Below are 25258 nucleotides of genomic sequence, written 5' to 3' on the forward strand. Positions count from 1 at the left end.
AGGTACTAATTTTGGAAAATTTAATTTTTTGATTGATTTCGTTTCGATTTCAACGAATAAAAAGCCCACCAACTTTTTTAAAAAAGCTGATATTTTGACGCGTGAATTTTTGATTGAAAATTAGGGTGCTTTTTCGGTATTAAATAAAAATAAGGAGAAAAAATGAATTTTTCAAATCCAAAAAATTTTTGTGTATTTGGTATATACAAAGGTAAGTTCTCACCAAATTTCATAAAAAAAAATCTTTTTGTAAATGATAAAAATAAAAAACCAAAAACGTGCTTTTTTGAGTTTTTCATGTGAATTTTGAGGTTATAAGAAAAAAGTGTAAATACAAAAGTTGTAGATATTTTTATTACCTACAACTTTGGCATTTAACTTTTTTCCATAAGACTTGTAGTTTTGCCGGAAATCGAGATAAACCGATTTTAACCCTTAAAACCAACCCTCTCCCACTTCCCGACCTCGAATCGACCGTAATTTATTTTTTCTTTCATTTTTGTAATATTCTCAATCATTTGCAGTTGTATTTTATCTATTTCGGGACTCCTGTAGGTATAATTAATGCGAGGCCATAATTACATCGACTAGCAAAAAGACGTAATAAGTACAAATTTGTTTACCAAGTTGTAGTTAAAAATAAATTTAAATAAATTATAAATATCAGCAACATTCTGTTTTCTTCACTAGTTCTGAAAATGAATGAAATCATTTCGCCAATTTTATTGTGGATTCTTATTCTTCTGTCTGTTTTTTGCGAAAAACTTCTTTGGACACGGCGATGGCTTTACTACTATTCGTGGGTTTTACCGGGACCTCTTTCATTGCCTTTTATTGGAAGTCTTGTTTTTCTGTTCCCCGGAGAGAAAGGTAAATTTTGTAAACTAAATTGCAGTAATAGTTATTTGTGTACCAAGGCCAAAAAGTGTTTCTTTTTTGGCCGAGCGAAGGCAAAATGGCACTTTTTGGCCGTGATACACACAAATTTTTTTAGGCGACATCATTAAATTTACTAGTTAATTAATTTTTACTTATGATTTATTGATTTAATCATTTATAGCAACTGAATAATTGGAAATATTTATTAATCCTTTAGAAAAGTTCATATTTTTTTTATTTAGATTTGCAGTTTCGGCATGTGTAGCTTCACAATTTGTATGAATTAGATTTGATGTGCTTTTTAATGTTGTTGCAGCAGCACTGCTAGACTCCTTCATTTTCAACAATTCTGTAACGTGACCATTTCGAGTTAAACGGGAAGGTGTTAGTGTTAGGGTTGATTTTCGTGACCTTTTGACGCTTGTAATTTATTGGTTGCCTATTTTAGTGTAGCCGCATGGCGAGTTACATTGTCCGTTACGAATTCTGCTCAATTATGTTAATAGTTACCAGTTTGTTAAGTACCAGTTCGGAAGTGACTGGAGGAATACGTTTGAGCCTCAGAATTTTAGCTGGAGGACTGCTACAAGTTCCTCGGGGTTGTCTAGGTTGCAACTCTTTAGTTTTCATCTTTGCTTCAACTTTTCTAACTTCTATTTTCTTCCTTTTCACAACCACGTTAGCCTGCTTGGTGTTGATCGTGTCGTGGGTCGTTCTTCTTTTTGACCGCAACATCAACGGTGCTACTCTTGCTATTTTTTTTTCTTCTTGCGATTGTTTATTTTGTTCATAGTGTGCGTTGAGGTCTACGATTGGTTGATGAATAATTTTCCAGCTGTTTACTTACCGTTGGCTTCGTTTTGCTACTCTTTACGATCACTTTCATTCTTTGTTTTGATTCAAATAACCCCAAATTTTCACCTGTCAAGGGGTCACCTTCTCAATGACGAAATGTGACGTAGAGCCGAAGAAGCGATAGCAGCCATTCTGGTTCCGTAGTTCTCTTGCGTTTTAGATCTCGAGGCGTACGGTGCTCCAGAGTGTTTCGGTATTTTGGAATTTGGAGTGTGACTAAGTGGCCTTCTTGGTTTGATTGGCGCATTGGGATCTGGATTCGGTCACTAAGGTTCCTGGAGGCAACCGGAATTTGTCGGGAAGTAAAGTATTCCAGTGTATTCATCTTCCTAAGGGTATTTTCCACCCTAGGGCCTTCTATTTTGTTCTAGTCTGTTCTATTCGGTGCTGTTCTCTGTTTCGTTTTTTTTTCTCCCCTTTTGGTTGGGAGTGCGAACTGGAAGTTCGAAACTGGATTGAGGCTGGCCGTTTTGACCGAGCCGTACAACCTCTTCCCTTTTGGATTCTAGAAGGCTCACCACTCGGGAGCATCTAAAGGAGAGTCGGTAGGAGGAGCTGTTGGGGCGCCTGTAGGAGTCAAGGTCAGATCGTTTTATCCACGCTTTTGTTCGAGTCATCGTATCAAAGCCATCGTGTCATCGTTTTGTTAACTTGTTCCTGTAGGAGTTTACGGCTTCACCGTAACCGTCCTTGTTAATTGTTACTTGTAATTAGTAGTTGGGAGATTACAGCTTCACTGTAATCAACCGTTTTACATTTAGTCATTTTTTTTTGTTTTTTTTTTATTATTTGTACAGACGTTCTTGTAAGTCGGGACCCGGTAATTGCGAGTTTGTACGATCGAATTGTTGCGCGGATTTTCGATGTGCCGTCGGCTTGCGCAAGCGTTCGGTCTACAGCGAATCGTCGTAAATCTAACAGCAACGATTGCCGGTGTAAAGACGACGTCTTTGTTTTTCCTGTATTTTTTTGTTTAGGTTTTACTAGTGTGTTATTGAATATATTTGTTCCTGGTTAGTTTTCTCTTCGTTTTTTTTTTTTTTTCGTTCGGGTAAGCTACACCGAGTACCTTGGATCCGGGTACTCGCAAGTCGTAGCCGGAGGATCCTGGCGCCCTCAAGATTGTCGGGTCGGTGAGTTTAGCGAACCCACCCAGACTGAGCTACCGGCGTAATTTTGTCACCAGCCGGCCCGAGCGACTTTTGTCGATCAGTTTGTTTTTTTTTTTGCTTTTTGCCGTTTTGTGTTTTTTTTTGCGTGACAATTCAACACCTCTTTGTTGCACTTTACAGCAGTTTGTCCATTTGATTTTACCCAAATAAGTATAAAATTGAGGATAATATCGGTATCTTGATGTAATATGCAAAACTATGGATAGATGGCGCCACCATAGATCGGCCGAAAATGTTTGCGGCCAGAAAAGACTCACTTTTAGGCCGCTTTTAAGGCCTAAAAATTCCATTTTTAGTTTAAGTCGCCTAAAAAACTTTGTTCTAGGACCTCTGAAAGCACTGTTTGACTTGTCGGACCGGTACCGCTCAGTCTTTCGAATTTGGATTGGGCCTCAACTGAACATCATTACTATAAAAGCGAACGAAGCGGAGTATTTACTCAATAATTGTCTGCACAAAGAAAATATTTTATTTTATCAGTACTTTGATGATTTTCTGACGTCATTATTAACAACAAACAGTAAGGCGAGCTTCTCGTGAGATCATTTCTGATGGTAATTTTTTAGTCCACAAATGGCAACCACGCAGGAAAAACTTGAATCGTAGTTTTAACCAAAAAATATTAAATTCGTACTTTGATAATCAAGTGAAAGTGGCCAATAAAATGACGGAGGAATTCGAGCTCCAATGTGGGAAATCAAACGATTTATTTTTTCCTCTTTGGACCACAACGCTCGATCTGATTTGTGGTAACAATTTTCTATATTTAGGTAAAGTGGTTATTTTTTTTCTTAGAAACGATTGGAGCGACGGATGTGGCAACACTCCCATTGGAAAATGCAAAGTTTTTACCACTCATTGTCAGGTAAAATAAAATCCTACATATTCAGCAATAAGTCTGAAGTTGATGACTGTACTGTTGTTGTAGACTTGAAGAACTATTTGTCGAACGGGTGTTAAATCCTCTGTATAATTTTGATTTAATTTGGAAAAAAAGCTTGAAATTTAATAAAATAGTTTATACAAAGAATCTTTCCAAGCCTCAGATAAGAGAAGTACGTAAAATCATAAAAATAATCAATGAAGTTCTTCTTTTAGGTAATTCGACGTCTTCAGAAATCTTATGCAGGTCAGTCTTCAGAAGATCAACTTTCTAACTGTGTTTTAGACGAACCCAAAGATCACCTAAAAAATGACTTTGTCAGTTGTGCCTTGAAAGGAGATTACACCACGGAGGAACTTGAAGACGAAGTTGCATTTCTCTTTGTTGCAGGAAGCGAAACTTCAGCTCTTGTCGTAGCAAATGTTCTTTTACTTCTGAGCATTTATCCAGAAGTTCAGGTTTGGACAGTCCTCTTTAGTAACGTAAGTTCTGTTGTTGCTTTCAGACGAAACTATATGAAGAACAGAAGACTCTTTTGAACAACAGAGAACTCACTCTAGAGGACCTCAACAATTTAGACTATTTGGAACGAGTGATTAAAGAAACCATGAGATTAGTTCCTCCAGTTCCATTTGTATCGCGCTACATAGACAAAACTGTCTCAATAGGTAAACTCTTCAATTTGATCAACAAAGAAGAAATTCTAATTATTTTAGATGGCCAAGTTTATCCAGAAGGAAGCGCTATAGTTGTTTCAATCCGAGATATTCACAGAGATCCAGAATACTGGTCTGATTCTTCCAGATTTGATCCAGACAGGTTTTTGCCAGAAGAGGTTCAAAAGAGACCACGATGTGCATATTTGCCGTTTAGTTTGGGTCCTAGAAATTGCATTGATAACAATATTAAATGTTTAAATTTGTCTTGATGAAGAGGTTGTAAGTTTAAAATATGGGATCATTAGCACTAAAATTTTGCTGTCAAAAATAATAAAAAACTTTGAAGTTCTTCCAGGTCCCTACAAATCGGTGGATGAAGTAGAGATGGTTTTTCATATTATTCAGAAACCTAAGAATGGTTACCGGATGTTGTTAAGAAAAAGATAAACTTTTCCTAAATTGTATTATCAAATTCCAATTTAATAAATGATGGTGATCTGACTTGTTTTTACCTTGTTCAAAGAATTCCTCAAAGGTCTCCCTACCTTTGTCCAAGAGAGTCGAACTGTTATTTATTTGCCAAACCTCTGAAGATAACGACGCAATGGCTGAAATTGTATAAAATAACTAACTCATGTATAAAAGATATCTGAAAATCCTGAATTTCCAGGAACGTTAAACCATCCGAGGAATTCCAGATAGTGAATCGTGAAAGGTGAGGGGCTAAAAATGCCAAAATTGATCAAGAAAATCCAAAAATTGTGTGACTGCGAAATAAAGATCTGTTACTGCCTAAACAAACTTGTTTACTGCAAATATGCCTTTGCAAAGCAATTTTATGGCCCGTGTTTATTAAAAAATCACTTTTTTGGCCTCATGAACTGTAAACGTCAAATTAACATTCAGTTGACATCTTCGGAAACACTAGATTTACAAGCGCCCTGGACGTTTACACACGCCGTGCGGTAAAAATTGCCCAAATCGTCTGCTCTTCAGATGCGTTTATAAATTAAAATCACTATAAAATCACTATATAAATGAATTTAAAATTCGATTCTAAGCAATTTCTCTTAGAATAATACCTATCTTTTAGAAATATTCCTAACGCAAAGTAAATTACGAGAAAATAGCTTTATTAAAAAAATCCAAATAGATATAATTTGTCATGATCTGCTGTACTTCGTATCGTTATGGATTTTGCAATTTAAAGTTACAAGTTGCATATAAATATCCCTAAAGAATTTTACGATTTTGTATTTAAAAAGAGCGGCACGGTTTGTTGATCCTCCAGAGTGGAAGGTTGCATATGTTACAGGAGGTAGTGCCCGCACTCCATAGCTTGTAGAGTGTCAAGAGTTTGTTAGATTGCACTTTTTTTTTGTCTCAAGATTCTACGAATTATTTAGAATTCTGGATATTACTATTCTTATTTTTTTTAAGATGAGGAATTTGAATATCAATACACATCTCTTACTGGTTCCGAAAAACCTTTTGAATACATTGAGCCATTATGCGATGATGAAAACTCATCAGAATGCCGACGATTTCGTTGCTCTGCTTTTACAAGACTTCTCAACACAAAAATGGTGTGGACATTGAAGACATGCCAGAACGGAAACTGCTCCAAAAGTATCACTAATGAAACCGACATACAATATGACGGATTGCGTACTTCTTCAAATATCACTTTACGTTATGAAGATTATGGTTACCTTAATTGTCGTGCTAAGAACTACTTTACTCAAACTGTTTTCAAATACGAAGTAGTTCCAATCAATCGTATAAAATTTTCGTTTTAATTTTATAAATTTATCAAGACTATTTTAGATCACAATCAGATATTCATAAAATTGGTAAGTCAGGAGTTCCACTACGTAATTTTCAAAGAAGAGGTTGTTATTACCTGGAAAATTAATTTGGCAGGTCGACCATATCCTGATTTACAGTTGTAAGTAAAAAATTGATAATTTTTCTTGGAAAGTTCATCTTTTTTTAGAATCGCAAATAACGAAACTGTCAATTATTGTGATGCTTCTTCGAAGTATACTTGTGCCGTGGATCATCACGACATTTCTGTAACTATTAAAAATGCTTCGATTGCGAATTTAGCGACTTCATTTTTTCTGATTGCAAAAAATATGTATGAAAATGAAAGCTTTCCATTAATTTTCGAACATAAAAATTTGCAACGAACTGAAATGCAAATAAAAGAACTACGAGAAGAGTACACCATAGTCAAATGTCTCTCGTTTTCCCTAGTTCCGTGCAACATTTCTTGGTATTTAATGTCTTGTCGCAACGAAGATTGTACAAACAAAAGGGTAATTTTATAGAATTAAATGACCAATTTGGTTCTAACAGTTCTTTAAAGTTAGGTACAATGTTCATCAACTCTTAAAATTGATCCAACAATGTCAGGTGAATTACGATGCTATGTCAAAACTTCGGATGATTCAGCAGAAGTTTACCAAAAAGTTGACAGTAAGATTTTTGAAGAATAAACATCCAAGTTTATTGATTGTTTTTTTTAGATGCAAGTGGCTTGAATGTTACTGGAACCTTTTCGATTATAAGTAAAGAAGAAGGAGTTATTAGAATTAAAGCAGATTGGTCAAAAGACGTGAATCTGACTTGTAAAGCATCAGCTTATAAGTATACAAATGAGATTAGATGGGCTTGGAAAACATCAGAAAATGATATAAATGGTAATCATTTACTAATTACCTTTGCTAAGGCATGTGAAGTTAAATTATTTGTACTTGTTTGCTTCCACCGTAGGTATTTTCATTTTTCTCAAATTATTCGCATCCTAGAATTAAATCTGTTCGCTAACCACACAAAGGATTCGTAAAAAATCCAAACACAATTTAAACACAATTTAAACACAATTAAGATTAAATTAAAACATTTTTTTCTGTTTTGTTCTTTCTTTCTCCGAACTATTTAATTAAAAAAATTAAAAATTATTCTTGGAAAACTATTTTATATTATTTAAACGGATCACTCGGCGCATCATTTGCATGTATGTGGTGTTCCATAAAAATGTTATCTCTGTTTTTAAAAAGTCTTGAATTTGGTGCCTTTAACATGAGCAATCAATCCATAATCGTGTTTCGACATGAATCAATTACAATCGATCTTGGTTCGTAAAATTTCTACAATTCATAACCGATACAACTGACCGCGTCTACTTGCATGTCCGTGCGTCGGTATTTATTTAATCGACATTAAACGCCAAATCAGACAATCCATTTGTGATCGATTTATTAGTTAAACCTATTTTCTCAAAGACCCGGAGCTTTAACTTGCCTGTATTTTTAATAGTAGTAGTTCGTTTTAGCTTAACATTTATAACAATTTTGCAGATACCAACCTCATAAGCGAAACAGAAAATACAATATTTTCCAACCAAAGAAATCTAACCCTAAAAAGTTTAGGAAATTACAACATCGATCCACCTTTTTATTGCAAAGGAAGGTTAAGACAAAATAATACGCAAAAAGTAATAAAAGTGGTTTTTGATTTCGGAGGTAACGTTTGCTGCAATTATAATTAAATTAATTCTTATTAAATAGTTTTACAGAAGTAAACAAATGGACATATTATGCAGTGGCAGTATTAGGTTTTCTGGTCCTAATGATATCAATCTTCATTATAATCATGAAAAATCTTCTAAAGGTTCAAAAGGAATTGGATCAATTAAAACTTATTGGTTTAGCAAATTTTGAAAATGGTGCTTTAGAGCATTTAAATCCCAACCTCACAATTGATGACCAAGCGGATTTGTTGCCTTATGACAAAACATACGAATTTCTAATCGAACAACTGAAGCTAGGTTTAATAATTTACTTTTTTTTTCTATTTAATCTAACGTGATTTCAGGTGAACAAATAGGATCTGGGGCGTTTGGGATTGCTATGAAAGGGGAAGCAAAAGGTGTAGTTCAAAACGAAGAAAACACCACAGTCGCGGTAAAAATGGTAAATCGTAATAATGGTGACACTTATATCAAGGCTCTTGTTTCGGAGCTCAAAATTATGATCCATTTGGGGAAGCATGTTAATGTTGTAAACCTGTTGGGAGCATGCACAAAAAATATAGCTAAAAGTAAATTTTTTTTTAATTTTATGGAACTGACAATGTTTTATAAGTGTGGATAAATGCAATTTTCAGGAGAATTGCTCGTTATAGTGGAATACTGCCATTTTGGAAACTTAAGGGATCACCTTTTACGTCACAAACAAAATTTTATCTATCAAATTAACAAAAGTTCAGGTCAAATTGATTTTACAATAGGAAGTGATAAATTAGGATCACCGTACGTACCAACATTTTACCGAAAAAACTTTTTCTAAACCTAGCTCTTGAAAAGTGTTTCAGAATTTCCGTACGTCACTCCATCATTCACTACTTTAATGCCCGCTTGTGGATCAACAAGACAGACCACCTCAAAAGATCCCCACCAAGACATGGATAAACCGGTTTGCACCAGAGACTTATTGCTATGGTCGTTTCAGATCGCCAGAGGAATGGAGTACTTGTCATCCCGTAAAATTGTTCATGGAGATTTTGCTGCTAGAAACATTCTTTTAACAGATGGAAATATAGTCAAAATTTGCGATTTTGGACTGTCAAAAAATTTGTACCGAAGCGACTTTTACAAGAAAAAAGGAGATGTGAGAAAATACAGTGTTAATGCATCTGACCTAATTCTCTCTGCTTCAGGAGATGCTTCCCGTGAAATGGATGGCAATTGAAATCCTTTCTTTCAAGATATTTTCAATAGAATCCGATGTGTGGTCCTTTGGTGTGGTTTTATGGGAAATTTTCTCTTTAGCTCGGACGCCTTATCCTGGAATGGAATACAATGAGGCTTTTTGTGAAAATCTTGAAAATGGATATAGAATGAAAATGCCAGAATATGCAAACGAGGAAATGTAATATAACTTTTTTTTGAAAGCTATGTAGTTTTTATAACTGTGTTTAAGATATAAAATTATGTTGGATTGTTGGGAAGGTGAACCAACAAAACGGCCATCTTTTTCTCAATTGGTTGCAAATATTAGTTTAATTCTAGATCCTGCAATTACTGAAGTAGGTGGCATTTATACAGGTGGCCCAGAACTCATGACCTAGAAAGCAAGGGAAGATGCCGACATCAATACAGACTGCGAATTGAAAAACCAAATTTGTCCAAGTTCAATAGTTCAAATAAGAACCAAACACTGAAAGCCAACCCTAAAAGTTTTGCATAGGTAAAATTGTACTAAAATAAAAGGCCATTTCAATTTCCTAAGCAACAGGACCGAAATGTCAGCCTAGCCAATAGACTATTTTGCGTGTCCAAGCAATTATAACAAAACCGCTTGCAATATCGCTGACCATGTCGGTTCAGCAATAATCATTGGCTACTGTTTTTTGCGAGTTACCTTGATTATCTTTTGCCTTAAACATTTTTCGTTTTTAAATTTTGGTTTCATATGCTGTCTGCATATGCCTGTTTTCTCTGGGTCACGAGATCTGGGACACTCTGTATAGTGTGATCATTATTGGTTCTAATCGAGTCATGAAAATCATTCCGTTATCTTTCGACAATAAATTCATAATAGCGATTTAACAACAAACTTAAAAAATTCGTTCGATAGCTTTTTTATTGAAAATAAAAACATTATTATAACTAAAATTTATTTTCGGAGAAAGTGTTTGGCAATTTTCTGTTCGAATTTCGTTCGATCACAACGTTTTTTCCAAAACTTTAAAACCTATGGTAATGTAGTTTCGGAGTCCCGAAACTGTAAAAAAATGAATCACGTGGCATGACAAGGTCAAAAAGAATCCCGAAAGTCACAGAATGGAAAAAACACCTTCAACATTGTTTCATATTTCACTTGACAACGATTTGACAATTGTCTGAGCAAGTCAATCAAAAACATACAAAGTAATTTGTAAACCTGACTTGATTACAAACAATAATAATCTAACTAAATATTAATTTAATTAATTATTAATTGTCTACTGATATATTTTTTCTTCAGCATTATATTGACATGAATACTGGTTACTTAAAGATGAATGCTCAACGATTCAGTGACCAAAATTCAGACTATCTTTCCATGATTAGTACTCCTGAATATTGTCACGTTTGGGGTGACAAGGACGGGTAGGTTTGATCGGGGGGATGATAAATACAAAGAGACCATATGGGGCCACCCAGTAAAATATATTGAAATAGACTTACGTTCTGACGACAAACATTGGATCGAGGGGCAGACACCTGACGGAACCAACACAGACACTATCGGCACAATACACCACCAGTTATCGTTCTCGTCAGTGGTGCTGCTCCCTCTTAAATACCGTCAAGGGTTTAGGTCATTTCCTCGTGCAAAGTTCAATATTGAGAAATGACATCATCATCGACACATTGCGATGTACCAAAGTTACTGCTGACTCTTACCATTTTGCTGACTTCTGTCGTCACTTGGTGACCCAGTATCAGCGAAATGGTCGATCTAATTACGCAACGAGGAACTGACTCAAACCCTTGAAATATTATAAATAAACACTAAATCTAGGACATTGATGTGACAATATAAGAATTATTCTTCACCAGGTAATTACGCAAACGTTATGAAGTCAGTGAATGAATAAGAATATCGTTTATAACATTTCTGTAATAAATATTTAAAACTGCACTCTGTCTGCTGCTTCATACCTTCTTATTTGGATCAAAAAAGAGAGTGAACGCAACGCTTTTTTACAAAAACAAATAGAAAAATTAAAGTGAAATAAGAATTAAGTAAGAAACTACTACTAGGAGAGCCCCTTCAGCACCCAACAATTTTTAAGGAATTTACCCTATTTTCATAGATAAGTAAAGCAAATATTTCAAGGATTTAAAAAATCTGAATTTTAAGGATTCTGCATTGACTTTAACAAATAAGTACATACAGGTTGGACCCGAATAAAGTGCAAAGATTTTAACCACAATATCAGATACCGCTGTAGATAATAATTCTGCAAAAAGAAAATCGAAATTCGAATGAGACAAAACGCCCCTGGATTACCCGTTATTCGACACTCATGGGACAGAATTTAAACGCTGTTTCCCAAAGACTGTAAAAACCGTTCAAACAAAAAACGTTTACGTTCGCTCTTATCTACTATACTTCTTTAACTTTCACTTAATTACTGGTTTTAAAAACAACAATATCAAAAGTGTCTGTTGCGAAAAATTAATTTGTTTGAAATAAATTATATCGATTGGTAAGGTAAGGTGAGGTGACTTTCCCGACTCGCTTTGTGGATCAAACTGAAATTTTAATTAGAAACGAAATAATAAAGTTACCTGAAGTTATTTCCAATAATGACCAAATGCCCTCCATTGGACAATAATATAAATTCAGTTCAGAGGAAAACAACACTTTTTATAACTCTAGCTTTGTCATAACACTTTTGGAGAAACCATTAGCAAAGAATAAAAAAATCTAACTCAAAATAATCCGCATTTAAACACTTTCTCACTGTAAAACCCAATTTCTGTACCACGATTATTGCTAAACTGACGGGAATTCAGATGAAAACATTTTTTGACACTTATTTATTAGCGTTTTTCTTTCCAACACTCAACCCATTCCGTGACATTGACATTAGATCCTCGACCTACCGCACTAATAAGTGTCACGCAGGCCATTCTGCAGAACTTTAATCATTTTTTTTCTCGGAAACGGTGAGCAAAATTTGACCATTATGTCAAACTGTGTTGTCTGATATTGGGGTTAAAATCTTTGCACTTTATTCGGGTTCACCCTGTATAAAATTTGATTTCGGCAAAAAAAATCTGTTTCGAAAGAATATGTTAAAAAAGCCCTCGATTCATAAGACTGATGTGCTGGAATTTCAAGGCAAATTGTGTTCTATGGGTTTGTCAGAACATTAAGGTTTTAAACATAAAAACATCAACTTTTTGAATTATGAAAATAAGTCATTTAAATATCATATTATATTATATAGGTGTCTCAAAATTAGCAAATTCCGAATTCAGACCGCGATAGGGAAGGCCCAGTAGTGCCTGTAAATACTTGTAAAAAAAACACATTCACACTTCCTAAAGAATATGTAAGCACTTTAATTTTGTCCAATGTGACAACATTCCAAAACTCACGCCCTTAGCTATCTTTATAATTTCTGTTTGTATTGGTTAGATACGTTAGAAACTACATAACTGAGTTTGCTATGTGTTAATGTTAATTTTGCTATAGTTTCTAAAAAAATATTCCTATATTATGGTCTTCAGAGTCAATTGTTGTAATTGTTGCTTGTAAACACAAAACCGCAAGACATAAATGTAGGTAAAAATTCAATAAATAGTTGGGAGCTAAGAAATTAACCAGAGCGATCCTGTAATAAACAAACCCTCATGCAAGGTTAAAACTTTTACTATGTTGCCTGGCCTCCGAAACCGAAAAACTATTATTAAAGCTTATCACCCTACTTCCATAAAATCGGAATTTCTTTTTAGAAACTATACTTTCATTGTAGAAGCGAGAACCTGACCTTCCATGTCATCCTAGTCCTTATGCATCCAGCTCAAAAATTCTATTCGTCTAATCGACGAGAAACTCCAAAAGTTGGATAACGCAGTCAATTGGGATATCGCTCGCTGTATAGGCGAGCAGCTACAAGTCTATTACTTCATGCCCCCAATACCAAATACATGACTGCGTATTCATTCTTCGAATAAAAATTCATTACAGTAGAACCTCGACTACTCGAATTACCGATTTAAAAAACGAAAACACACACGTGGCAAAAGATATTTTGTTATCGCTTCGGATTACTGGTCGCACGCCGATAAATTAATTAGACTACAATAAAATTCTATTGTCTTTCCGATATTCCGTAACTCTAGTGGTAATTAGGTGTTAAACATGGACATTTCCTGTTATACAGTCTAATTCCAGGCGGATACGGGTAAGAGCGAAAAGTTCTGTGCCGCACCATAACCTCACTAATTTCTTGTTTTGTAGGATTTGTGTTTGTGGATTACACATCATTGAATGAGGGGTTTGCGAACACAATTTTCAGTGTAGTGTAGGAATAATGCTAAAGTATTCCTTACTATGAAATAAAGCAAAGTTAATAAAAATTTAGTCAGTAGCTGGAGAACATTTATGCTAAATAACAGAATAAACACTGTTGTAGTTTTTCTATTTTTTTCATTTGTAATAATCGTGATTTTATTTATTTACAAAATAAATTAAGTTGGTTTTGATTTAACATCAAATCACAGCACTTCATGTATTTAATTAGGTGAGTTGGTTATTCAGCAGTAACAAAATCCCCCACTAATTTTTAAAAATTGTTCCAACGTAACCATTAACTATTGTACTAAATAAATTTTCTTGTTATTGTGTGTACGTAATCAGCTATATAACTCCAAATATCAGTGCGGTGACAAAATGTCGTATTCGTAGAAAAAGTACGAACTGTCAAGAAACTATTTGATTATAATGTTCTAAAGGCTTTCTTATGGTTTTGTTCCGTCCAGACCATGGGGCGGATTTACTCATTTACTTTGTAGTGCCCTTATAGACAACATCAATTCGAACCATTTTGCATGTTATTTAAAAATTTTGGATCGGTGGAAAACAAGTGTGAAATTATCGTCATCTCGAATACTATGTGGCAACAGCGCTTCAATTTTTACGGTTGGCGAAAATCGAAAAATCAATAACAAAACCAAAACATATACAATAACAAAAACAAGTTTATCGTTAGGAAAACCAAATGTTCCCTATGTTTTGAATTCATCGCTCATGAGTGGCAAACATTCAAAAATTGTGAGCGCAATTTTATTGCGCATCAATCGCTCTTGCCATCTTAAAACGGACGGGCTGTAGAATTTCTTTAGTTACAAATTTTCTTTGTTGCTAACACAACATTGACATGTTTTTCTCTTTTGCTGCCTTTGAGAATTTTTTTTGGAATGAAGCAAATTTCTCTCATTCGCAGTTAGAGTCGGTTGCAGCTCGAAAGAGACTATCACGTGGTCTTTCGTTTATTAATTTAGTCATTTTCCACATTTGTGTCTTATCTCGTCACTATTACCAACATATAACCTGTTTTCTTATCTATTTTATAAATAATTTCATCCTTCAGATAAGAAAGATAACAGACGAATACTAAGTGTATTTCAACTGAGCCATGGTTCTATTTTTTTGTTGCTAATCTTACTATAATTTTAAGTTTCTTGACGTATTTAGTTTAGTGATTGATGTAGTTTATTTCGTAAATAACACTGATCTATATGGTAAGTTTTTATGCAAATTATTTTGCTTTTCAACAATAGAAGTAATATTTTGTTTATCACATAGAAAAAAACGATCGTTTTTCAATGAGAGTAGAAACTTTTTACGAGCTGGAAATACACTTTTCTTAATGAGTTTTCCAAGCAAAAATATTACGAAGAAAGCTTTAATGTAAGAAAATAATTTGCTTTAATAAACAGACAATTAAATAAGAAAAGTGGGACATCGCTTCGTTATTTTTGATCAACCAAATCCAATGTTTTCTATTACGCTCACGGAAAACTCTTTTTTATGCAAACATTTTTTTCTAGGAATGCGAACATTTATTTTAGGATGACAATATGTTCCTTTTTTTGGTATTAATACAAACACTAAATGTTTTTGCCAACAAATACTGGAAACTGACAAATTATATAATTCTGGCAGGCTCTTCACAGGTTGTTTACAACATATTTGCTTTAACTTTAAATATTGTAAGTACGTGCATTTTTTAGAACGAAGCAATGACTGGAACGATTGGATTCTTAAAAATGCGACTGAAACTTTACAGGGAGCTGTGACAGACGAGCGCATTTCAGGTACAATATTGAAAGTATTTATAATTAATAGCTGAGGTAACTCTGTATGTTTGTACCAGTATTGTGTAAGTAATCTGCCAACGTCTAACAATAAATAGAGAGTTAATAGAGGAAACTATCACAAATGGAAATTTACTGTTAGATATACAGGGTGTTTGGGGTTATCGCTGCCAAACTTTAACCGATTGTCTATCTTCATATACTGATCAAAAATTGTAAATAACTTGGGGGTCTAATGTCTAAATGGACTTGCGCCCACTGATTGAAAGCCACTGACGCTTACCTTACAACAACAAGAACAGGCTTCGTCCGTCCCTAAAATGAGTCACAAAAAATTTTGATTTCTACCACACTTCCATTGGAATCACTCACAAAAAGCAACCCTTTGAACTTGTACCCTGTAAACCTGTTACGGATATAACAATTGTTTTTGTAGTGTTCGCTAAATTGTCCAAGCATGGAATCTTATGGCAAGCCGTCGCAAAATGACTCCAGATTGCTTGTTTACTACGTCCAGAATTTTCTCTTCAACATGTAGTTCGCACTAGTCAAAAGCGAACCTGTGCCCGCAAGTTTTAGATGCAATGTCGCAAATAATTCTCCAGAGGAACTCGTCGATTACGGAACCGATTCCTGTACACATCAACAGTTAGACCACTCACTTCACGCACTTTCCCGTGAATTAAATGCATATCAGCCATTTCGGCAACAGAAAACTCTATAATCCATAATAAAAATCAATAACATTCCCAAACGAAAGACGACAGTGAACTAAAGAATCTGTTTTCGCATGAGTTCAAGAACCAGAGAGCAAAAAACCTATCAGCAATAAATCTTTTTTCTGGAATCAGCAGTGAAATTTTATTATCAATACCAATTTATGAATGAATAAACATAAACAAGAGGGTCGTTCCCAAATAGTGAGGTCCAAAATTCAAATCATTGTAGCTCATTTATTATTGCCCAAAATCAAAAATGATATAAAGATTTTTCATTCAGTTTATCAACATCTATCTACGTTTTAAGTATAGCAGCGATAACCCTAAACACCCTGTATATTCTGTTTTGTAATGAAGCTCTGTAAAAGTGTAAAGATACACCCGAAAAGCTTCGGCAAGTTGCAACGTTTACTTTTACAGCCCTTTTGGAGAGGGCTTAAGAATACCACGACCACACTCCGCCGTGAGAGGTAAGAGTCCCCTGAGTGTACAAACGTTGAAAACGAGCACAAACGCCAAAAGTACCGTTCATTCAGTTTTCCGTATCGTGTCTCTCTTTTTTTCAATGTTGGCCGCCTTGAGGTAGCGGATCCACCACGCGTCACCGCCTCACAATTTTAGCTCGTAGAGCTATAGCCTTCTACCCGAATTTCACTTTGGGTTCAGTTATCTCGTTTTAGCTTTCCTGTTCTTCTTATCTTTTCACAAAGTTTTGTTTCGGTTCTACTGTATACCATGTAACATGTAAAATCTCCATCTTTTTTCCTTTTATATGTATAAAATTGCGCAAATTAATTATCTTCCTCAAACCTCAAACGTAAACGTACTATGGTACTTTTTTCAATGAGGGTTGGCGACAAGTGTTGCAAATGCGCATTCCCATAGGCGACTTCCGGCGAATTTGAACTAGGCACTTTTTCATTACGAGTTGATGAAACCATTGTTGCCGTTGCCTTTAAACGGTAACACGAACACGAACGAAAAACGAACTTCTCTTCTACCTTCCAGTTCCACGAGTTCGCTAATTGCGGTTACCTTCCCGTTTAATTTTCCGAAGTCCTTCGCAGAGGTAGCCAGGTGCTAATTTTTGTAAATTATGGACTTTAACGTCGGAGCACAAGTTTCTGCTTTACCGTACTCTTCTACTTTTACGCCGGGACTAAAGTCGTAACATCGTTTCAAGGAAGACCGTGACCTAGAGCCGTAGAAACCTAGCAAAGACCTTACTAGTGCCACCTTCAACCCAACAAAAACCAAGGACGAGTCGGTCCCATTCCGAACAACTTTTGGGTACCATTTTCGTGGTGAAGCTATAGGAAAGTTTCTGCTAAGTCTAGTTTAAGGTTACAGTCTCGTGATAATAAACGGATTCTACTGTATTAATAAAATATGCATAAACAAAAATGTAAAAAATTAACATTTCTTGATCTCAGTTAAAAAAATTTAAAATGGAGTAGGCGCTTAACAAATTAATTAATTCGACAATATATACATACATATATTATAAAACTCGACGTGTTGCTTGAGACAGATAAATTATACCATAAATTTAAAGAAAATAAAAATAAACAAATGTTTTTAACAATTTTTAATTTTAAAAGTATAGTCATGGCAGCTTAGACTGTGATTGTAGTTTTAGGCAAATATACAAAGGTTCGATTGGGCTATGGTTACTGCAATAGGCGCTAAAGTACATCGAGCTCTGAGATGCGTAGAAGGGGAAGTAAGACGACCGATGTTTAACTGAAACAAATAAGGGTTGGAATGCGAAGGGTGCAAGTGTAGGCTCGAACCAGTAAAGTACTACATCCTGTGCGTTTTAGGATGGTGAAAGTTGGCGCACCCGAAAACTGGCGAATTGTGCTTCGGTCACCGCTCGCAACTCAACGTTTCGAATTTATCGCTCATGAGTGGCTAAATAAAAATTTGAAAATTTGGTGGATACAGTCATGAATGAAACAGTGACAAATATGCATCTGACATCAAAATATTCAAAATATGCAGAAATTTTTTCAAATATGCATACGTATCCTTTGTCGACCTCGGCAATCATCTTACTGACTCGATACTTGTCCGGGTGGTCCTCTAGGTTTTCTGCCTCGCCATTTACTCGGTCGATTTCTCGACGCGCCTCCTTGTCTCGTCTCTTAGTTTTAGGTCTGTACACTAGCTTTAGCACTTGAATTAACCGCATTCTGATTAATTTTTGAACCTCCCAGTGTCACGACGAAGGCAAACTCTATTTAGGAAAAATAAGTGTACGCGAATTTATTGAAATTCAGTGTACAGTTGGTTTAAGTTGCAAATGTTCACCCAAGGTCACAAATTTTAAAATTAATATCATCTTTTATAATAATAATAATAATAATAATAGTTTGTTGACGCCACTAATAGCCATTACATAATCATACATTTAACAAATAACCAGAAAGAACACAACATAACATTACAAGATTGTTTTTAAGTTAGACTTAAAAACTTCTATTGAGTTATACCGAAACAAATCAATATCTGCATCATTGCAAGACTGCAATAGTATATTCATCGGAGAAAACTTAACATAATTTCGTTTAAAAATCTTAATATGAAAAACAGGCACCGATCTACTCCTCTAGCAAGGTATGTGAAAATAGATATTATGAATAATATCCTCAGCATCAATATAATTATTTAAAATAATAAAAATAAAACAAATACGTATGTATTGTCTTCTTAGATCGAGCTTGGGCAGTTGTAAATAATTACGAGCCATAATCATAGTCAGACAATAAAGCTCTTGGAAGTTTCCATTTAATGAACTTAAAAAATTTATATTGCACGTTCTCAATTCTGTCGATGTAAACTTTATAAAACGGTGACCAGATCACACTTCCATACTCAAGAATGGGCCTTACCAAGGTCATGTACAGAATTTTCATTGTACTGATGTTCTTGAAATCGCGACAATATCTTTTGACACCTCCTAATACTTTGTTGGCCTTACTTATCACATGGTCATAGTGATAAGTGAAACAAAGTTTATTATCAAGAAAGATTCCAAGATCTTTAACAACTGTCTTAATTTGAATTTGACATTCATTTAATGTATAAATAGGTAGAGACCATCTTCCTACTGAAATTAATCACACAACATTTGTCAATATTTAGTGGTGGGTTCGATGGAAGTGAAAGACTCACAAATTTGTATATTTCATGTATTTGTGTAACTCGTTAGAAGGACAAGATTTAACTAACTGGCAAAAATGACCGAAGTACCCCAAGTAGGGGTAGATGTATGGTGGGGATGTGGTGGTAGTACCGCCACCCCTTACAATCGTGGTGCGAGACGCAACATGCCGCCGCCCTTGCATGCCTGTAGGCATACAATGAATCTTAATTATTACAGAATTAACTATTACATGTTGATGATGTGAATTGATTGGGTAGAATGATTTATATCTTACACTAAAAATGCATATTATATACAAAATCTTAAACTAAACAACTTAAAATATGAAGCCTAAACACTACTATTTACAAATTTCATACAAAACGATAATTAGGTCACGAACAGTCTTTGTTAATCGTCTATGGGGAGGACGCACACTTTAGTTATACCGCGTTTATAGACACCACGCGATGTTTTCACAGTCACCACCCGCACAAGTCCGTCCTTTCCCGGATGCAACTGTTGAATACGGCCCAACGCCATTGAAGAGGTGGTGTGCCTTCCTCGACGAGAAGTACCAGGATTCCTTCTTCAATCTTGGTTGGTGCCGTTGTTCTCTATTTGGATCGTTGTTGCAGCTGGGTGATGAACTCGCGGTGCCATCGTCGCCAAAAATGTTGTCTCATTTGCTCCACATGCTGCCATCTGGTCAGTCGATTGACTCGCTCATCCTCCAAATTTTCTTCAATAGGGGCAGTGATCGGAGCCCCAATCAAAAAGTGGCCGGGAGTGAGAGGAGATAGGTCATTGGGATCATTTGTTAGTGGGGTTAATGGGCGAGAGTTAAGACACGCTTCTACTCTTGTAAGGAAAGTGTGTATTTCCTCGTAATTCAAAACCGTGTCGCCAATGGTTCGCTTTAAATGAGTCTTTGCCGATTTTATGTTTGACTCCCAAATTCCTCCAAAATTAGGCGATCTTGGCGAAGTAAATTTCCACTGGATTTTTATATTCGCAAGCTTTGTCTGGAATTCTTCCTTTTTTGCGACATTTCGAAATATTTTTTTAAGTTTCTTGTCGCTACCCACAAAATTAGTAGCATTGTCGGAGTGAATTTCCGCCACACAACCGCGTCGCAAAACGAATCGCTTCAATGCATTCAAAAACCCTTCGGTGGTGAGATCCGTAAGAAGTTCAATATGTACAGCCTTTGTGCTTAAGCAAACGAACAGTGCAATATATATGCCTTAATATGTTTAACTTTCCGGCATTTACCATCCTTAATTGTTATTGGTCCACACAAATCTACACCTGACTTGAGGAATGGTCGCGATTTTTCTAAGCGTTGAGCGGGCAAATCGCCCATTTTTTGAAAACTTATTTTTGGTCTTGTTTTATAGCAGTTAATGCATTTGCGAAGAACGGTTCTTATTGACGAGCGACCCGCGATAGGCCAGTAAACTTCCTAACTACTGTGTGTCGGTGTTTGTTTTGGTATATTTTGCTGAAATAGAAGTTTGGTTTGGTAAGTCTAATATAGGTAAAAATTATAATGCACTACTAGAGCGTCTACAGGTGCAGGAGCAGGTGAAAAAATGTTGTTAAAACTAAGCGAAGTATTCAAATACCTAAATGCAACCCCTTCTTCCCGATGCTTTATTGAGGGAGAAGCGGTGATGGAAGCAAATCATGTAATTTTGTGTGGGATATCAGGAAGAACAGAATGTGTCATTAAAATATTTGCAAGCTGTCTCCAAACTAGTGGAACCTCACAAAATTGTTGGCCGCTTGCGAATTTCATAGAGCACTGGGTCATTGAAGGTTGAGGCATTTACATGCACATGTAAAGCAAGATCGTCAAACTGTTGCAAACATGTAGCAGCAGTTTTGTTATACAGTATGTTCCCGGATTAAGTTCACAAGAAGGAAAAAAAGTTTATTTTCTATTTTACAAAAAAATGACAAAGGAATAACATTTTTTGCTTATTTCAAAACAGATAAATCTGCAATTAAAATTTCAAAATTATTAGTTTGTACTCTTAAAATAAATTTTTTATTATTTTTATTTATTAAATTTTGTAATCGTGTTTAAATAATAGCAGGCTGTGGATTCGCAATATCAAATAGTGCGTTAAAGATTAAAGAAAAATATACCCAATAATGTGTAAGTATTAAAAAATCGGAAAAAATGCAATTGTATCCTTAACAATAATTGAGAAAATTCGAAACAGTCAAAGAATTACGAGTTAGAATTGAACTATGTGCTAAAACAGGTAATGGGTCAATCAAATAGTGGAAATTGGTTTGAGTTAAGAAACAAATTTCATTCCTTTGACATTTTTTGCAAAATTAAAAATAAAAAAGTTCTTCGTTATTTTTTGTTTTTTTCGATTTTAAGAACACAGCTTGATAATATTAAAGTTTTGATTAAAGATTTATTTATTTTAAATTAAGCAAAAAATATTGTTCCTTTGTAATTTTTTGTAAAATGAAAAATAACTTTTGTTTCCTGTTGTGAACTCAATCCGGGGACATACTGTGTATAGCCAGGTTGTATTGAAAAAAAAAAACAAATAAGGCGCTTATCATGCCATGGCAATTGATTCAAATTATATACACAATTTTATTTTGTGTTTCTGGTTTCTGTCGGGTTTTTGTTTTTAGGAAAAATGTCGAGGACTTGGAAAATTTATCGAGTACTGACGCTGAATGTGCTTGGAAGGCTCGCAAACCTAAGGCTGAAGCGCAATACCTGCCAATGCCTCTTAAAAGCTCAAATTGCTTTAAAGCCAAAATGGAAAAACCAAAACTGGAAATTAGCTCTGAGTTGAGAAAGACTGTTTCAGACAATATATTGGCAGCTTGTCAAAATTCGGCTCTTGCTCTTAATTTGTAAGGCATCAATTTTCATCTAAGATTTAATAAAGCAAAATTGTAGGAGAGGCCGTTGGACTGTAGATTTTGATAGCACAAGTGCTGCAGTAAGTACTGGTCAAATGAGTTCGACTGATTCCAACATTCATCAGCTGCTTGCGATGTCATTACAATCCGACCTTTTAAATAAATTAAATAAATAAAATAAAATAAATTAAAATTTTAAATTAATTTAATTAATTTAATTAATCATTTTAATAATCAATCCAAAATTTATTAAAATAATCAATTTAATTTAATTAAATTTTATATAAAATAAGTTTTAATTTTAGTGACATAAATAGCTGTTTCTTATTATTATTAGAAGTTTTAAAAAATGATGACATATTTGCAGCTGCAAGGTGTAAGCAGAAGTCTGTTTTATGGAAGAAAATAAGGCAGTACAGAATAACAGGTTTGAACAAAGTTCTGCTACTCTTTATTTACATATAAAAAATGATTGGCCGGCAAAACGAAAATCATTATTTCAACCAAAACAAGTTCTGACGAAAGCTATGGAAAACGGCATTAAACAGGAAACTTTTGCCAGACAAGTCTTCCAAAATAACAACGACTGCTTTATATTAGAAGTTGGCATTATAATTTCCAAACAATGTCCATGGTTGGCTTGTTCACCAGACGGTGTTATTTTTGAAAATGGAATTCCAACTAAATTGTTGGAAATTAAATGCCTGTATCCTGGTAATTTTTGATTTTTTCAGCAGCTTTTAACTAGTGTAATATGTATTTGCACAGGATCTTCTGAGCCTAGTTCTGAAGTAATCAAAACACTGCCGTATTTGAATCTTGATATGATCTTAAAATCTAAGCATCCATATTACGGGCAAATACAAATGACCATGGGATTATTAAATTTAAAATCGTGTTGTTTTGTGGTTTATTTTTGTCAGGAAAAAAAATATTTGCAGATAAATATTCCTTTTGATGAGGATTTTACAAAAAGATGATTGAGGTAATCTCTTTTAAGTACTTCAATTATTTAATTCATTATGCATGCATCATGAATGATGGGAAAGTTGACTGTAATTCTTAAACTGAATAAAGAATTAGTTTACATTTGTTTTCTTATATTTCATTTCCAAAACAGAACTTCAGTAACAATTGATACAATATATTGTTTAATCAATATTGATTTATTCCCTTAAGACTTAAACTTAAGATTGGATGTTTTTTATAGTGGGAATACATTTTGATTCTACAGCAAAGTTTTTTGGGAGATTGCACATAAACCTCTGTACAATCTAAAACAATTCTCACGTTTTGAATATTTCTGAAACAATTTGGAATATTCATTAAAATATTTTCTTTCGTTGGTAATTGAATAAAAGTTTCTAATATACTCGAAATTATACAAACTGTGTCCTTAAACAACCTTTTACATGTACTGATGCTTATATCGCCGAACATTACACTTAGAGCCGAATAACTTAAGTCTAATTTCAATTTTATAAAAACTAATAAAAATTCTTTCTTTAACAGACAACCTATGAACACGTGTATCTTTTTTTATTATTAGAAATGCATTACCCAAAGCTTCCAATACATTGAACGAAGGTAAACCAGTTAAAATGTTTAATGCCTTTTCTGTCTGGATTAAATCTAATACTTGAAAATATGAAGTGTTAACCTGCACATACTTTGAATGGAATTTTGGGATTTCTTCAGTTTGAGTAGAGGTTAAACAGACAAATTATTAACAATAGAATTAGGATTTACAGATTCACTAAGATGAAGCAAAGTTTCCGCAGCTTCTAAGGCCGTCGTGTTGAACCGACAGTTTTACCCACAGACCTCGTTTTCAAACAGTCGTTCAGAAACGTCGTGCAAGAACGAGGTTTGTGGGGCCCTTAAGAATAACATCGGGACCATCCCGCCTGGGAACAAATTTATTAGTAACATGGTCACTACTTTTGCTTAGAACATGAGTATCGATGAGAACCCTGTCACCCACGGCGTGTTCATGTCCAGGACACTTCCTTTGATCCGCATAACGTTTAGCACGATCCTGGGAATTCTCATTTTGTTCACGCGCGCACTTGAGGGTCCTCGAAATCGTCTTTAAGTACGGCGTAATCTCCGCGACAAAGTTCTCATTCTCAATCACCACGCGTAGGTCATCGTGGACTTCCAAAGGGGTCCGAAACACAAGAACGCTGGCGTTTGTCCGACCCCGGTGTGGAATGCACTGTTGAGGGCAAAACGTACAGCGGGTAGCGCCTCACTCCATTTAGTGTGCTCCCTTTCCACGATTACGGCCAGTTGCGTCTTGAGGTCACAGTTCCTCTTCTCCTCGGGATTTGCCGCTGGGTGGTACAGAGGAGTCAGCGCCTGCTTGAACCCAAGACAATAAGACACCTTTTACATAACCTCGCCGACAAATTGCACTCCGTTATCACTTATCACCCTGCGCGGGGTCCCGTAACGTAAAATGACCTCATTTACCAAGCATTTTGCGCAGGCCTCAGAGGTAGCGGACGTGAGTGGAAACAACTCCATCCACCTCGTTGCTGTGTCCTCTACAGCAAAGACCCAACGTTCACCTTTGCTGGTGGCAGGTAATGGCCCGAACAGGTCCATTGCTAAAACCTCGAATCTTTGAGCCATCACTGGAGTCTGCAAAAGACCAGCAGGCTTCATGTTACTGCTCTTATAACGCTGACACTCCAGACACCGTTGAACATGGTTTCTGACGTCTCGCCTCATCGTCGACCAAAAATAGCGTCGTGATAATTTGTCTAAGGTCCTCTCGACCCCGGGATGACCAGATATCGCCGAGTCATGAAACTCCTGTAGTTTCTCAGTGATCTTCGACTTTGAGACAACCAACTGAGGCTCGTCCTCCTCTTCGTCGGGGGAGTACCTATACAATACCCCGTTGTTCATCAGGTATCCCCGATCGGTCCACCTTGTTCCATCTCTCTCTGAGTCCTCGAGAGTGGCGACGATTTCCGCAAGCTCCGGATCCTGCAGTTGTTCTTCTCGCACTGTACGCTGTGACGCTGAAGGTAAATCCACACTCGTCAACACCTCTACAAGTTGCAGTCTCTCCTCGTCATTTAGATCACATGCCTCTTCGGCTCTTAGTGGTTCGACATCCACGCTGCTTACTAGTACCGACGAC

General features: G+C 35.4%; 2 protein-coding genes, 1 long non-coding RNA gene and 2 pseudogenes across 4 annotated transcripts; 4 read left to right on the top strand and 1 right to left on the bottom strand.

The window, feature by feature from the left end:
* The first annotated feature begins 1375 nt into the window (after window positions 1-1375).
* Window positions 1376-4949, top strand: LOC148166027 (cytochrome P450 4V2-like). The gene is made up of 14 exons (XM_088049505.1): window positions 1376-1414; window positions 1956-2005; window positions 2106-2118; window positions 2178-2201; window positions 2244-2279; window positions 2348-2393; window positions 2712-2747; window positions 3232-3426; window positions 3473-3655; window positions 3702-3771; window positions 3835-3961; window positions 4005-4247; window positions 4295-4457; window positions 4506-4949. Exons 1-14 carry the CDS (start codon window positions 1376-1378, stop codon window positions 4715-4717), a joined length of 1437 nt encoding a protein of 478 aa, XP_087905631.1. The 3' UTR covers window positions 4718-4949.
* A 133-nt stretch (window positions 4950-5082) lies between these two features.
* LOC148166028 (uncharacterized) lies at window positions 5083-10983 on the top strand (annotated as a pseudogene).
* A 3702-nt stretch (window positions 10984-14685) lies between these two features.
* LOC148166029 (uncharacterized) lies at window positions 14686-15313 on the top strand. The gene is made up of 3 exons (XR_015771065.1): window positions 14686-14760; window positions 15070-15195; window positions 15253-15313. It is a non-coding gene; the product is annotated as an uncharacterized LOC148166029 (long non-coding RNA).
* Window positions 15314-19820: 4507 nt separating this feature from the next.
* LOC148166030 (uncharacterized) lies at window positions 19821-20481 on the bottom strand. The gene is made up of 2 exons (XM_088049506.1): window positions 20465-20481; window positions 19821-20418 (listed from the first exon to the last, which is right to left on the bottom strand). The coding sequence occupies exons 1-2, from the start codon at window positions 20479-20481 to the stop codon at window positions 19821-19823; spliced, it is 615 nt and encodes a 204-aa protein (XP_087905632.1).
* Window positions 20405-23193, top strand: LOC148166031 (uncharacterized; annotated as a pseudogene). Its single transcript, XR_015771067.1, has 8 exons — window positions 20405-20728; window positions 20779-21100; window positions 21750-21753; window positions 21868-22095; window positions 22142-22240; window positions 22410-22490; window positions 22532-22818; window positions 22873-23193. The product of XR_015771067.1 is annotated as an uncharacterized LOC148166031 (transcript).
* The last annotated feature ends 2065 nt before the right edge of the window (window positions 23194-25258 follow it).

The sequence above is a fragment of the Gnatocerus cornutus genome, unplaced genomic scaffold (genome assembly GCF_029298725.1).
Source record: "Gnatocerus cornutus isolate USDA-ARS CGAHR unplaced genomic scaffold, icGnaCorn1.1 ctg00000033.1, whole genome shotgun sequence".
NCBI lineage: Eukaryota > Metazoa > Arthropoda > Insecta > Coleoptera > Tenebrionidae > Gnatocerus > Gnatocerus cornutus.

Excerpts from the sequence above, each read along its gene's own strand:
- LOC148166027 (XM_088049505.1), top strand. The coding sequence starts at position 1,376 with ATGTTAATAGTTACCAGTTTGTTAAGTACCAGTTCGGAA. Across the intron at positions 2,394-2,711 it reads CGTTTTGTTAACTTGTTCCT|GTTTTACTAGTGTGTTATTG; the intron begins GTAGGAGTTTAC and ends TTTTTTGTTTAG. Across the intron at positions 3,772-3,834 it reads TTTTTACCACTCATTGTCAG|ACTTGAAGAACTATTTGTCG; the intron begins GTAAAATAAAAT and ends CTGTTGTTGTAG.